The sequence below is a fragment of the Dipteris shenzhenensis genome, chromosome 1 (assembly GCF_047967505.1).
Source record: "Dipteris shenzhenensis isolate YYH24624 ecotype China chromosome 1, Dip_SZ_1.0, whole genome shotgun sequence".
Taxonomy (NCBI): domain Eukaryota; kingdom Viridiplantae; phylum Streptophyta; class Polypodiopsida; order Gleicheniales; family Dipteridaceae; genus Dipteris; species Dipteris shenzhenensis.
Genome location: NC_141596.1, coordinates 67846552 through 67861800, shown reverse-complemented (window position 1 = coordinate 67861800; position 15249 = coordinate 67846552). Strand labels below are relative to the sequence as shown.

Genomic DNA, 15249 nt, shown 5'->3' with positions numbered 1-15249 from the left:
CTCTCCCACCATCACCTTGGTTCCTCGCCCTCCCAGCCCTAACCCCCCAAAATATCCAGCCCACCTCCCTCCCCCTCTCAAACAGACCCTCTTCAACATCCCTTCACATCCCCCCCTTTCCACAACCAAGCCTTCTTGTAAGCGGCTCGTACCCTGCAGCGGCTCCATCCCTCACAACACCTTTCTTCTAGAAAGTGGGCCCCAAACCTAGCATTTTTTGACAGACAACATTTGGGTCCTTGAAACTACTTGGAGACTCGAGAGTCCTACCCCATCTCCCAAGAGATTTCAATGACAATCCTCAATCCATGGAAGGGCATCACCATATGGGCGGTTGGTAGTGCAGTCCATTTGTTCTAGGGTTTTAATTTCACACCCACATAAAAGGAATAGTGGATATACATATGCACTTTGACCTTTAGTCTTTAGATAAAAGGCCAAATAATGGACATGGTGGATGATTGGTTGGGTCTTCAAGGCTCGGGCCTATGGTTCATGTGTGGGATCAAGGCCACTTATTATCAGCCTACTGTAGACCACAGCTTAGATGCCTCCTAGTTGTGCTCCATATAGATGCAATGGAGCCACTGTGGGGAGTCACTCACTAGTCATCAAACCAATGCTCCAACAAGTTGGGTGTGCCCGTTTCGACCTTAATGGCCCAACCCCTAAAGACCTAGTGTTCCCTCTTGCATGGTGCCATGCAGCTACTATCCTCAAAACCATTTGCATAGTCCTCTAGTTCTAAGACTTTCACAAGCCTCAACCTACAACAAGGTCTTGAACAACACTCCCCATTAGGGTAGCTCTGTATGCATACCATATCGAATTTTCCATACGAAAGAAAGTATATTCCATACAATACGGTACACATACCTAAAAAAATATTTTTTCCGCTTTTTTTGGGGGGTGGGGGCAGGGGCGGGGAGGATTTTTTTGGGGGGTTGTTTATTGTGTGGCCGGTTGTGTCCTTTTAACTATATACTTATAATTATACAACGCACCTAAGAATCCCATTGCTGCTCTAAATTGGGCTGATTTGGTGCTAAGAATCTTTACCTACACTGAGGGAGCTTGAAAGAAGTTTTCAGCTTATTGAGCAATTGATAGCCACTACTCCAATTTTGAAAGTTGTTGATTCTACTAAACCTTTCTTACTTGAAAGTGATACAAATGGTAGAACTATGGGTGCTTTGTTGATCTAGGATGGATGCCTCGTTGCTTTTGAAAGCACAAAACTAGACCAAGCTCAGGAAAACTAGTCAACATATGAGAAAGAACTCTATGCTATTATCCATACTTTGAAAACATGCAGGCACTAGTTACACAGTGCTAAGTTTGAGATTCTCTTCGATGAAGCGAGTATCAAGTCGTCGTGCAATCAGCCCAAATTAGAAGGTCGAAAGGCCAGATGGATGAATGAAAGCAAGAGCTCAATATCCAATTAAATTAGTATAAAGGAAAGTCTAATGCCCTTCACAAATGATTTAGCAGCGCTTGCTCAAGATCATTGTGAGGTTGCAGTGCATCTACCCACAATGCCACATGGGAGATGGTCTCCGGCTGACAAACATGTGACACGCCTCCCTACCTAGTGAGGGGAGAGACAATTAGGTGCCAAGAGATTCATAGACCACTCCACTTCCAGACAACAACTCCAAGTTCTCTCAGAGGACAGTATCCAGGAGACCATTGCCTTACAGTACTTCCTGGAACTGCTGCCACCCTCGTCAACATATGGCTGGATATTATCAATACCTTGCATGTAATTTGGGAGCAATGGTTGACCTATAGCTGCTGTTGCTGTCTCATATCCCCTTCTATATAGTAGTTGCACAAAATGACTATTTAATATAGGGAAAACAGATCCCCCAAATCAAAACCTGCCGATTTCACCTTTCCTGCCCTTATTTAGATATATAGCCATTTTCCAGGAGCACTTCCTCCACATTTTCTTCAGTATGGCCTGTCATAGGGACTCGACAATTTTATCCAAAAAGTTGTAACGTTAGCAATGCTGCCTTTGTTTTTTATGCATCATATAGGATATATGAAGAGAGCAGGGCAAGACAAGAATGCACAAAGCTGAAAAACGATGATTCCACAAGAAACAACTACACATGGAGCTCCCATCAAGTGAGGGTTAAGCTCAAAAATGACATGAAAAAACCCTTAAAAGTGATACATGCCTTCTCTTAAGGAAGCAAAACCCTAAACCCTACCTAGGACATGGGTGAACACTCTCGTCTCTCAGGTTTCTGAAAACCTTTTTTAAAATCTCCCCAAGGACTAAATAATTCCAAGCCTTCTCCAACTTATGTATGACCCCCTTCTTTTGACAACAAGAGTACATTAAATCCTAGCCAATAGAACCATGACCTAGCATCTCATTGACTCCTTCACATCTAAGCTGGCTGACACTCCAACTTAAACTTGACAATGGAAAGGCATGAAAGCAAGAAAATCATTGTGAGTGATAAAGTAGACCTAAAACAAAAAAATACGACACAACGCCTTTGTTGGCATTCTGTAGGTTTATGCACTCCCTCATGGGGGGCTTGGTTGATCTTAGGTTTGTGAAGGACTCGATAATTGGTGTGAGGCTTCTCTACGTGGTGGACAACTGTCTATGATTGGTCCATGCATGAGGTTGAGCGCTGGCCAATACATGAGAGTTGTAGAAGACACTCGGCATGATTTCGTATGCTTCTCGGTGTTGGTGGTTCTGGAGATATCAATGCTTGTCGGTTTTGGTTCCTGATGGGTATTTGAGCAGGTCGCGACCGCTTCACTCTTTCTTTTTGTCGTATCAGGCTTCAAGCCTGAGTCGTGTCTTGGTCAGAGGTAACTAGCTTGCTTGCAAGCTAGTTCCATAGAGTCCTATCGTGATTATACTGTGTCGTAGGGTCCGTAGTTTGTGTCTTCTTGTAATCAGCAACAAGGCTGGTCGGCCTGAGCTGTAGGTTCATACAAAGGTTGAAACCTTTGGAATAAAACTACATGAATTCTACAACCTGTTGCGACTTTATGTGCAATATTATTTCACAATTGATTTCACAACATTTGGTATCAGAGCCAGGTTAGAAGGTTTCGTGGGAGTTCCAAGCTTTCGCAACGGAAGAGTGATGGAGTCGGTAAAGAAGGAGAAAGCTTTCGAAGGTACCGTCGTGAAGTTGAATTTCTTCTTGGCAGTTGGCTACATGGTTGTTTTTCGTGCAAAAAGGATTGTGGAGTGTGGTCTCTGGTATGCTTCTGTTGTGCTCCCCCATTTCCGTTGTGGGGGGGATTGTTGGCATTCTAGAGGTTTATGCACTCCCTCATGGGGGGCTTGGTTGATCTTAGGTTTGTGAAGGACTTGATAATTGGTGAGGCTTCTCTACGTGGACAACTGTCTATGATTGGTCCATGCATGAGGTTGAGCACCGGCCAATACATGAGAGTTGTAGAAGACATTTGGCGTGATTTTGTATGCTTCTCAGTGCTGGTGGTTCTGGAGATATAGGTCCTTGGCGGTTTTGGTTCCTGATTGTCGTGTCAGGCTTCAAGCCTGCTGAGTCGTGTCTTGGTCAGAGGTAAGGGTCCGTAGTATCTGTCTTCTTGTAATCAGCAACAAGGCTGGTTGGCCTGAGCTGTAGGTTCATGCAAAGGTTGAAACCTTTGAAATAAAGCTACGTGAATTCTACAACCTGTTGCAACTTTACGTGCAATATTATTTCACAATCAATTTCACAGCAGCCTTATGGTGAACAAGGTCTTATTTTTAAATAATAATCTGAACTTCAAAATAATTGTTTTATGGCAAAAGGCCTTACTTTAACTTGGGTTTTGTATTTACAAAATCTTATTTAGCCCTCACATGTTTCAAAGCACAAAAGGCATTATGAAAAATTCCAACAAGTGATTTAATAAACTAAACAAGACAAACCTCCCTAATGATGAGAGACCTGCACAAGAATGTCAATCATGGATTGGGTGAAGATATTGTTCGTTACCTCGAGAATACAAAGAAACGGTAGGAACTCAATTTTCAGTCTAGTTTTCTTGCTTTCATATGACACAAATCACTTTGTTGAAAATATATAGTTTTACCTTATTGCTAATTCTTCATGTTGGGAAACCATGGTTGCAAGTTGTGTAAACATGCCACTCAGCTCTGTGATAGTGGATTCTACGTTTTGGAGAGCACTTGATCTGCCAAGTAGATGATGTTGTGGCGCTTCTTGCTCCATGTGCACCTGAGTTTGCATAAGTGGTGGACCTCCCCCACCAGTACGTCTCCTTTAAGCATTCAGATTATGATCAGCAAGTAGAGTTTCATGTTCCATGACAACCGTCAATAAGCTATCACCCTTAAATTTGACACTATTCAACCTGATGTTCCATATACCTTAGGCTCAACAAATGGCAAGAATACCATACCTCAGCTGGGTCCCACTTGAGGAGCCATACAACATATCCCTGCTGTGATTAAAAAAAAGAAACCATTTTAATATGGAGAACCTTAAAAAATATACTCAATGCTGTAGAGATCATGAAATTGAAACAAGAATAATCAACACTGTGCATCATCAGTGAAAAGAAACTGCTTATCCCGCCTGAATATTGAACATATAAAATCATATCACTTTAAGCATTGTATGAAGATACAGATGGCAACAATCCTTCAATATGTGCTTTCTGCACAAAAATTTCTTTATATAGCAAAAAGAGCAACCGAGATTACTCTCTCTACTTACAACTATTGACAATAAAAGATGCAAATAGCACTCCTTTTATTCCATCAAACAGTCTCCAAAGACCAACTATGGAAACAGAGGAGTAACACTTTCATTAAGCCCTTCTAAAAGGACGAAATGCCAAGGTGCTTAGAAATAATAGCCATCTCTGACAGATAAGAGCGAGCAGTTAGCAGCGACTGATGTACACTATACATCCATAAGATGTGGCTGACACACAGTTTTAGAATACTGCAAACAGTCCAGAAGTATGCAAGCATTATTGGAATATAGAAATATAACAAGGGCTTAGCTCTCGCACGGGTTAATCCTCTTGCACACCCATGCGTGTCCTTTTTTCTATGTTCCAATCTCTTCATTTTATGTATGAGTTGAAAGTTCATGTTTGTTGATTACTTTCAACACAGAGAGAGAGAGAGAAGTCTATAGAAGACCAAATTGATCTATGGGACCACAGCTCTAGGTGGAAGCTGTATAGCATCTCTATACGAGTGCATGAAGCCCCCCCAAAATTGTTACATGGCATTCCTAATTTTTCCTAATTGGCAAAGAAAAACTGAAAAACGAAAAAAGCATTTCTATTACAAAAGTTTAAGACTGAGAGTCTTTGGGTCTAAGCTTAAAGTCCCTGATAAATGCTTTGCCATCTTTGTAGACAGTCCATTTGCCCTCCTTTCAAGCTTCTTTTACTATATTAAGTTCTGGCTTTCTGTTTGAGCTACTTTGGACTGAGTTCTTATGCTATCAATATCTTTGTGCCTGTTACGCTCAAGTTGAGGCAACATGACCTCGGAAGGGTCAGTCGACATTTTCCTTTAAAGGATCAATGTTTGTATTATATTTCTTTGGGCTTCACGTAAATGATCAAAAGGGAATTAAGGTCAAGGTCCTTGGTGAGGGTGACATGGCACAAGACTAGGTGGGTCTAAGGCTAAAGGGTCTAAATGCATTAAATGTGCCAAGGGGCAAATGATTCCAATGATATCCCAAGAGAGGGGTAAATGATGCATTTAGGAGGGACCTTAGAATGAAGACATGTGGCATACTATATCCATCTACGGAATTGGGGCTCGGTGGAATTTTGCAAGGAGGAGCTTTCACGAAAATTTGGTATTCTGAGTTTTTGCAACCACCGAGGTTGGCTGGGAGGATATTGTGTGTGCCTATCCCTGTGATTTACAAGAGAAAAGTTTAGGCGAAACAGTTTAATCGTAATAGTGCCTTTCAACTTGTTAGTCTGCCTCAAATCCTTACTTTTTCTTCTTTGCCCCTGCAAGCATGTGCTCCCTTTTGCATAATATAGCATGTCTTCATGATCCCTATCAATGTTCGGTATTCATCTCTCGTCTCAAACTCTGCTTCAAAAAAAGCCTTCAGTACATCTGGTAATCCCTTGATTCTAAGTAGAAAAGCATTAGCAACACTCACATTATTCTCTGTAATCTATGCTTGGATGTCATCTTTATTGACTTTTGTGTCCATTCTACTATTTGTCACTACTTTTCTTGACTTCATCTCTATAGTAATGATATCTTTAACATTAGAAACCAATTGTGAAGTAGGAGGTGTATTGCATCCAAGTAGTGCTCCATTGCCTTCCTCCTTTGTGGGATGCCGGTGAATCATTGAGGTTGACTGTAAGAGGATGTTGAAGGACAAAGAGTGATTGGTAAGCTCAACCAATGAGAGGAGATATCATGATCAATGAGGGTTGAGGACCCGATGTGAGGGTGAGATGATTGCTAATGATGTATGCTCATGAGGTAGTATTCGAAGGTGCACTCTATTGGAATGGGAGTAGCACGTATATGTAACAAGTAGTGCATTTGCTTGTCACATATAAAATGGATTATACATAATCCATTTTCCTTTCGTACAATGCGCAAACACAGGAATATGCACTCGATTGGATTGTTTTGGGCTCTATGGCACCTAATTCTATTTGTGACAATGTGCTATGCGTTAATTAGCATAGTTTCGCAATAGGTGTGGAGTTGTACCTTACTAATGAGTGAGGGACTGTTGAGAGTTGTGAATAATCGACATCCGTCACGTACAGTATAGTTTCCGAAGAGATTGAGCAACTACCACAAGTCACTTGGTCAATGGAAACATACCCATGTTGGGTAAGGGTATTGGTTTTGTGATCCACAAGAACACAAAGTGCGATTTGGTCTTGGAACTACTAAAATGCATCTACTGCACCCTACTTCCTGCTCACTCTTCTCCATCGGCAATATCAAACACGCAACTCTCAAACTACGCAATGGCCGAGCCAAAGATCATGAGGGGCAATGTACTGAGTACATTGCTCACAAGATTGGTACCCTCGGCAAAGCTATACAATTTGCATTGGTTTCCCCAACACCTACATCCTTAACACCATTATCTCAATCCACAAGGCAGGGGATCCCATCAGTCTGCCGGAACACTACAGGACCATTATGAGTGGACATGTTATGTCCGAGCTTTATGCAGCAGCGCTTGACACCCATGTTAGCCGAGTTGTGGGATTGTGTGAAATATAGAGCGATGGGGCACGCAGGTTCACGTTGAGAGCTGTCATTGAGGAGACTTGAGCAAAGAAGCAGAGAGTTTACCACTGCTTTGTGGATTTCCACAAAGCCTTTGACATTGTACCACCACTCACACGACTGCCTGATCTAGGGTACAATCACGACATCATATGGCCAGTCCGGACACCATACGAGCGGGTATCAGGCAAAGTCAGGACATCGAGACTGGGTGGATAGAGGAGATCATGAGCACGATTGGGGTTAAACAAGGTTGTCTAATATCACCAACCTTGTTTGGCCTATACATCAATGACCTCGATTCCTTCCTCACGACTCTGGAAGGGGCATGTTCCCCCTTCGTTGGCTCCTTGATCCTGATTCTAGATGATGCAAATCTACTCTCCTCCTCAACTCCGAGCCTCTAGCGGCATTTAAATGCACTCCAATCTTTCTGTGATAGACATGATTTGAAGGTCAAGCTAGGTAAAACCAAGATTATGAACTGCAACACATCCCAGGCAGAACATTTGACAGGGCACCAATGAAGCTTGTTGCATCCTATACATATCTAGGGGTCTCCTCTCGGGCCCAATCTTCACAATGCGACTAGCCATGGAGGCTCATTAGAGCAAAGGATATGCCACACTAGCCAAACTCAAGCGTCGGTACTTCCAATCACATTTCCAAGACCCCCGTACCAAGTCTCTTCTATTTGATTCGCTTGTCCGTCAAGGTGGGATGTACGGCAATCCCACATGCGAAGATACATATCAAAGATAATTGGTCCCACATAGAGAGACTCTAGGTTCTGCTTCTTGCTCGCATGATTCGCAGCAAGTCATCAGTCACACATCATATTGTACTAGCAGAGGTTTTGAGCTACCCCTCTGTAACTTGTTGAAGTCTTCCAAGTCATCGCTTACCTCCATAGAGTCAAGGAATTACCACAACACATAGATGGTGCAAATTGCCATGGCTAGCCCTAATTTCATCTATGCATTGGAGGTAGAGGGAGGCCAGAGATGTTGGTATGCTCAAACACGCAGATGGTTTGTTGCAAGTGGACAAACTGCCACCGTTTCATTATAGCCTTGAGGTTCCATCCATTACGCTCACCTACCAATAGGTGAACATATCATCAGAGAGAATCTCTTGCAACTCCACACATACAGGACTTGGTTAGCACCTACTGAGCTTTCAGCTAACTCAGCTTCTACAGAGATCACTGCTTACGGATCTCAAAGGATATGTTTACAAAACCACCGGTCTACACCCAGATTCATCTCCCACATGCATTGAGGATCTAAATCGGTCAATTCCCGGTATATCACACAAGCTTCAGGTTGAGATAGGACAGGAAGAGGGTATCCCTAATGAGATGTATCTATACGTTATGTGATATGCAAAAAAGAATTTCTTTGCATTCAAATGCCCTGTGTACTATGAGATCTCTGGACACCATCACTGTCTATAAGCGATTTTGGCACACTCAGAGAGTTCCCAACACAGCTTGATCAACAGCGTGTGGCCACTTTCCTTCTTGGGGTACAAAGACAAAGAGATCCGCCCATAGAGCATAGAGGAGAGCACAAGAGGAAGCAGGTGAGCCTAATCAGAGCATGATCATATTTTTTTCTCCAGTGACTCGAGCCAAGGATGGCAGGGGATCAGACGTAGTAGAGAGTCAGAGTGCACGACTGCACAAAATCCAACCCGAGGTGGATGAAGGTACGACACGAAGAGAGAGAAAGTGCAGGTACAAGACGAGTTGATAGAGCAGTCACGTCAAATCTTAGATTAAAAATGAAGAAACACAAGTACAAAGTACTTGTACCTAGACCTAGGACTAAGTGTCCTATGTGGCCTAGAAGGCACTAACACTATAAGTGCCTACACTTATGCCTACAAGGCACATACCATGGCCTATAGGGCATCACTAGAACCACCAAAAGATGGCCTACAAACCCCCCTCCATGGGATGGACTGAAGTACTCTGGAAACGTCTTAGAATACCTAGTAGTTTCTGGTCATAGTGCCACATGTTCATCCAAAAGGATATAGCCACCTATGAATGTACAAGGAATGTCAGATCATGTAACAAAGGGAACCAAGTGTAAAGCCTGTCGGAAGACTTCGAACTTGGGACGAGGAAGTGCCTTTGTAAACATATCTGCAATGTTGTCCTCTGTGGGAAGATAGGACAACTCTATGTCTCCTGCTGACAACCGCTCTCGAACATAATGATAGTGAACTTCAATATGCTTGGTACGCGCACGAAACACTCGGTTACGCGCAATGGCCAAAGCACTCTGGCTGTCAGTGTAGACAATAGTGGAGGATGTCTGGCAAATACCAAGATCTGTAAGTAACTGTCGAAGCCAAACACACTCTACTGTAGTGGTGAAAGCTGCCTTGTACTCAGCCTCACAGCTAGACATGGCAACTGTCGGTTGCTTCTTGCTGAGCAAGGAAATACATGAGTTGCCAAGCAAAAAACAATTGCCAGTGTGTGACACTCTGGTGTCGAAATATCCTGCCCAGTCACTATCCGTGTAAGCATGCATGGTAAGTGAACCCTGATCACCGTAGAAGAGGGCTAAATCCTGAGTGCCTCTGAGATATCTGAAGACTCTCTTCACTGCCTGCCAATGCTGTGAATTGGGCATGTGCATGAATCTGCTGAGCTGAGTTCTGCATACTGCAAGTCAGGTCTGGTATGACATAAATAAATAAGGCATCCAATAGCCTGCTGATAAAGAGTGATATCACATGGTGGGCTCCCATCATGAGCTGAGAATTTGAAGCCAGGGTCCACTGGAGTAGAGATTGGCTTGCAATCCTCAAACTGAAAACAACCAAGGAGCTGTCCGATATACTTGGACTGAGACATCATGATACCCCCCTCAACATGAGCAAACTGAATGCCCAAATAATAATGGAGCCCTCCCATGTCTGGCATGTCAAAAATCTGCTGCAAATCAGCCTTGAAGGCTGCAATTTGCTGAGTATTTGGGCCCGTAATAAGCATATCATCCACATATAAAATCAGCACTAAAAAATCAAATCCACTCCCACGGAAATAAAGAGTGGGTTCTGTGGGACTATTCTGAAAACCAAGGGATAGTGTGCATGAATTTTGGCATACCATACCCTGGGTGCCTGCTTCAAACCATAAAGGGCTTTTCTAAGCCGGCATACCTTATTTTCAGAATTAACGACCTCAAATCCAGGAGATTGTGTGACATAAACTTCTTCCTGCAGATCCCCATGAAGAAAAGCGGTCTTGATGTCAAGTTGGTGCACTTGCCAATGATGATGGGCTGCAATGGCAATGACACATCAAATGGTAGTAATCCTGGATGTGGGAGCAAATGTCTCCTCAAAGTCAATGCCGTGTTGTTGGGCATACCCTTTTGCAACAAGACGGGCTTTGTATCGATATATGCTACCATCAGATTTCCTTTTTAATTTGTAGACCCACCGCGTTCCAATGGCATGCTTGCCAGGTGGGAGATCTACTAATTCCCATGTGTCATTTTTGGCAATAGATTGTAACTCAGCTTTCATTGCATCCATCCACTCTTTGCTGTCAAAAGCATCTTTATGGCACAAAGGCTCTTCATTGCACGCTGTAGCAAGGAGTGCAAACTCAAGAAAGTGACCATGCTGTCTATTCCCTGATCTTGTCCGGGCAGCAAAAGGCTGATCTTGTTTGCTGTCCCTCAATGTATCCAGAAGCCATCTGGGAACTTGCCTTTGCTGTCTATTGACAGCTCTTTCTTCAATGACTGCATCATGAGTAATGGGATCATTCTGTGCCGGAAGAGTAACCTGCAAATCAGCATGAGGTTGTGGCTGATTATTGCTTAGTGGAGGGCCTGCAGGAGGCTCATGGTGCTGCTCAAAATCCTCTTCTGTTGATGGCAGAGGTAACCAAGATTCAAAGGCATCAAACATGTCAATATCTGGCTTTGCTTTGCAGTCCACGAGGAGAAGCTGAATGTTCAGCAAAGATCACATCTCTACTGACAATAATCTTCCCAGTATTTGGTTGATATAACCGATACCCTCTGCTCTCTTGGCTGTAACCAATGAATATGCATTTGATTGCCTTGTCATCAAGCTTATGTCTCAGCTGAGATGATACATGAACATATGCAAGAGACCCAAAAACTTTCATGCGTGAAAGTGAAGGCTTCCTGCCTTTCCATGCTTCATAAGGTGTGATAGTCTTTAATGCCCGTGTAGGTGATCTATTCAGCACATAGTTGGCACACATTACTGCATCAAGCCAAAATTTATTGGGCAAAGACTTGGCCTTAAGCATGCATCTGGCCATCTCCATTGTGGACCTGTTTTTTCTTTCAGAAACAGGATTCTGCTGAGGAGTGTAAGGAGTAGTGCATGAGTGAATAATGCCCCGTGAGGATAGAAATGCATCAAACTCCTTTGACATATATTCACCCCCCCTATCTGTGTTGAGGGTGACAAGCTTGCATCCTGATTCATTCTCAACCATATTCAACCATCTCTGAAAGCATAAGAAAACTTCAGATTTGGCCTTTAAAGGATATACCCAGCAATACCTTGTGAAATCATCAATGAGAGTCATGAAATACTTGTATCCTCCAATGGCATTTGTCCTCATTGGGCCACAGACATCACTGTGTACTAGCTGCAATTTCCTTTGTGAGAGTTTTGGACAATTCTTTTGAAAAGGAAATCGATGCATCTTACCCAAAAGACAACCCTCACACACATGTTTGGAAACTGTGTGAGTCTGAGGTACATCATTTGCCATCTGCTGTGAATGTAGCTTTGCAAGAGCTCTATAATTGAGATGGCCCATTCTCTCATGCCAAAGATGAGTTTCAGCAAGCTGTGAATCTGAAATAGCCAATGCTTCAATAGAAAGTGCAGCTGAATGATGATCAAGGTGATAAAGCCCTTTTTGCAAAGTGCCAGTGAGAACTATGGCATTGTCATCACGAAGATCATATACTAGGCATCTGTAGCCATCAAAAATTACTCTGAAACCTTAAGTAGCAATTGCTGAAAGTGAAATCAAGTTGACTTCAATGCCAGGCACAAAAAGAACATTTGTCAGAGTGACAAGATGGCTGGAAATGGATGTGAGCTGCACATCTCCAATTCCTTTTAAGGCATATGAAGCATTATTAGCACATGTAACAGTCCCCCCTTGAGGTGCATCAGCTAGAGAATGAAACAACTGTCTGCAAGATGTGACATGCTTGGAAGCACCACTATCAAAGTACCAGGACTGAGCACAATTAGCAGTAAAGAGTGCATCAGCTTTGGAGGGATCAAATGAGCAATGGACAGCCCATGCCCAATCATCCTGAAGAGCATGTGCATGTGAAGCATCTGCTGGCTCATGGGATTCAATGGCATGTGAGGCATTAACTATCAATCCTGCTTTCTTTTTCCCTGAGGCAATGCGCTTCTTGCATTCTGAAATGTCATGTCCAGGCTTGCGACAATAGTTGCATCTTTTCTTCTTTCCCTTATCTGCTGTATTTTTAGATGCATGGGAGGAATTGCAGCTGCTATGCGTAGAGGAATTGCAGCTGCTATGCGCAGATTTTGGCTTGCCCATAGGCTTGGAAGCCTTGCCTCTTCCTGTCTGCTGTGAAGCAAATGCATGATCAAGAATAATGGCTTGTCTGTTAGCTCTACTTTGCTCTTCCTGCAAAAGCAAAGTAACTAGCTGGTCAAAAGAATAGTGGTCTGGATTACCCATGGCCACTAATCGAAGGGTTGTAGCAAACCCTTGATATGTATCTGGCAGTCCATTCAATGTGGTACTGACAAGCTGTGAATTTGGCACCACCTCATCAATGTTGGCAAGCTGTTCCATGAGGTCTTTGACCTTTGTCAAATATGCATCCATTGACTCACCTTCATTCATATTCACTTCCTGCCTTCTCAAATATGCAACACGAGCTTCATTGCGTATCTGATAGAGAGAAGCCAATTTATCCCAAGCATCCTTTGCTGTCCTGCAAGACCAGATGTGTGGAATAATGATTCTCTTGCATGATAAAGCAATGCATGAATGTGCATTTGCATCTCTTGCATCCCATCTTGACTGTTCTTGAGTTGGAAGAGCAGCAGCAGGAGTGCTAGAGGAAGAGGCATCAGGAGGAGTACCACCTGCAGAAGGACCAGCAGTAGAAATAACCACTGTAGCAATGGCTGGCCTCAGATCAGCCCCAGAAACAATATTCCACAAATGCTTTGCAACAAGAATATGTTTCATGAGATTAAGACCACATCGGATAGTTGGTGCCATCCAACTTTATCATCTTCACGAAGAACTCCAAATAAATCTTGATTGTTCCCAACCAGAGCAACTGTGATAACCTGTAAAAGACCTGAAAAACCAAAAGCCTCAAGGCTATCACTACAAAAAAAGCTGGCTGTCCCAAAAAATGACAGCAAATATCTGCAAATTTCTGACCCAAATCAAAGGGCAAATGCAGATCTGACCCAAATGTGACTGTGACAGGCAATGTTCACTGCAAAAACAGCAAATTTGGCAAAAGCCCCAAATTTATTGAGGGCAAATAGGCCAAAAAGAGGGCAAATGTAGAAAAGCCCCAAATTTTGCTGAAATTTTGCAAATGTGACCCAATGTATGATAATCTGACCCAATGTCTTGCAAATTTGACTCAATATCCTGCAAAAATGACTCAATGTCCTGCAATCTCTGTAGATCTCACACGTAAGAAAGTGAGACTGTACGGTTTGCACGGCGTACGGATGTACGGCTATACAGCACCCAATGTACGGTTGTACGGGAGCCAATGTACGGCTGTACAGCAGCTAATGTACGACCTATACGGTTATACGGTGTAGGAAGTACAAGACACGTAGTACCACTGAAGGTACGGTTGCACGTACGGTGTACAGATGCAAGTGACTGTATCCAACGTACGATACAGGTACAAGTGACGACACAGAATACGTAGCAGAGCCGTACGGTTGTACGGCGCAGGTACAAGTGACGACGCAGAGTACGGAGCAGAGCCGTACGGTTGTACGGCGCAAGTACAAGTGACGAGCAGAAACGTACGGTTGTACGAAGCAAGAGCGACGGGGAGAAAGGTACAGTTGTACAGAGCATGTGCGGCAGAATTCGAAATCTTTACGAAAGTCTGTACAATCGTACAGATTGTACGGATGGAGCGCAGACTGTTGAAATCTGTGCGTGATGCAGATCCGGAGGCAGGGGAACAGGTACAGTAGCTCTAATACCACAGAAGGTACAAAACGAAGAGAGAGAGAGAGTGCAGGTACAAGATGAGTCGATAGAGCAGTCACGTCAAATCTTAGATAAAAAATAAAGAAACACAAGTACAAAGTACTTGTACCTAGACCTAGGACTAAGTGTCCTATGTGGCCTAGAAGGCACTAACACTATAAGTGCCTACACTTATGCCTACAAGGCACATACCATGGCCTATAGGGCATCACTAGAACCACCAGAAGATGGCCTACAGTGGACATCCACACGAGGATTGTAAGCATAACCTCTCTTTTTGACATGGGGAGACAGACCACTAGTGTGAATAGCTCTTATCAAACAGCAAGCTATTCACGGAGACTACGGAGGAGAAGGGAGACTACAAGTCGAGCATCAATAGCGATCCATCACTGATTTTATTCCTAGACACCAACCCTCACCTGATCCACAGCCACTATCAAATGAGCTCCCCTTATCTCTACCCAGTCATTCAATGGAGTTGGTTTCACAAACAACATACATAAATCCAATCACTCGAATGGGGCCACTGAAGGTACATGGCCCTCTAGGGGGCCCATTAAAAATGCCACATCATCATTTCCCAACAACCACTCTTTTAATTCCTTGGAATGCCTTTGGGCCTAGGGATTAATTACGCTTATGTGCTAGGCACCATGCCGCGTTTAATTACACATTATTAAGCCCACGCTTGGACTTTTAAAACCAAACT

General features: G+C 43.3%; 1 protein-coding gene across 3 annotated transcripts in view; it reads right to left on the bottom strand.

Annotated features, from left to right (window-relative positions):
* Positions 1 to 15249, bottom strand: part of LOC147906266 (syntaxin-32-like) — a 104989-nt gene that overhangs the window by 17101 nt on the left and 72639 nt on the right. Inside the window, exons 4-6 of one of the 3 annotated variants that reach the window (XM_087383889.1) lie at positions 4420 to 4461; positions 4090 to 4278; positions 2790 to 2957 (exon numbers count right to left, since the gene is read on the bottom strand). In XM_087383889.1, coding sequence (XP_087240015.1) covers positions 2849 to 2957; positions 4090 to 4278; positions 4420 to 4461 — 340 coding nt within the window. In that variant the 3' untranslated portion in view covers positions 2790 to 2848. Of the gene's footprint in view, positions 1 to 2789; positions 2958 to 4089; positions 4279 to 4419; positions 4462 to 15249 lie in introns of those variants that run through there. The other 2 variants (XM_087383881.1, XM_087383873.1) reach the window with 2 other exon arrangements.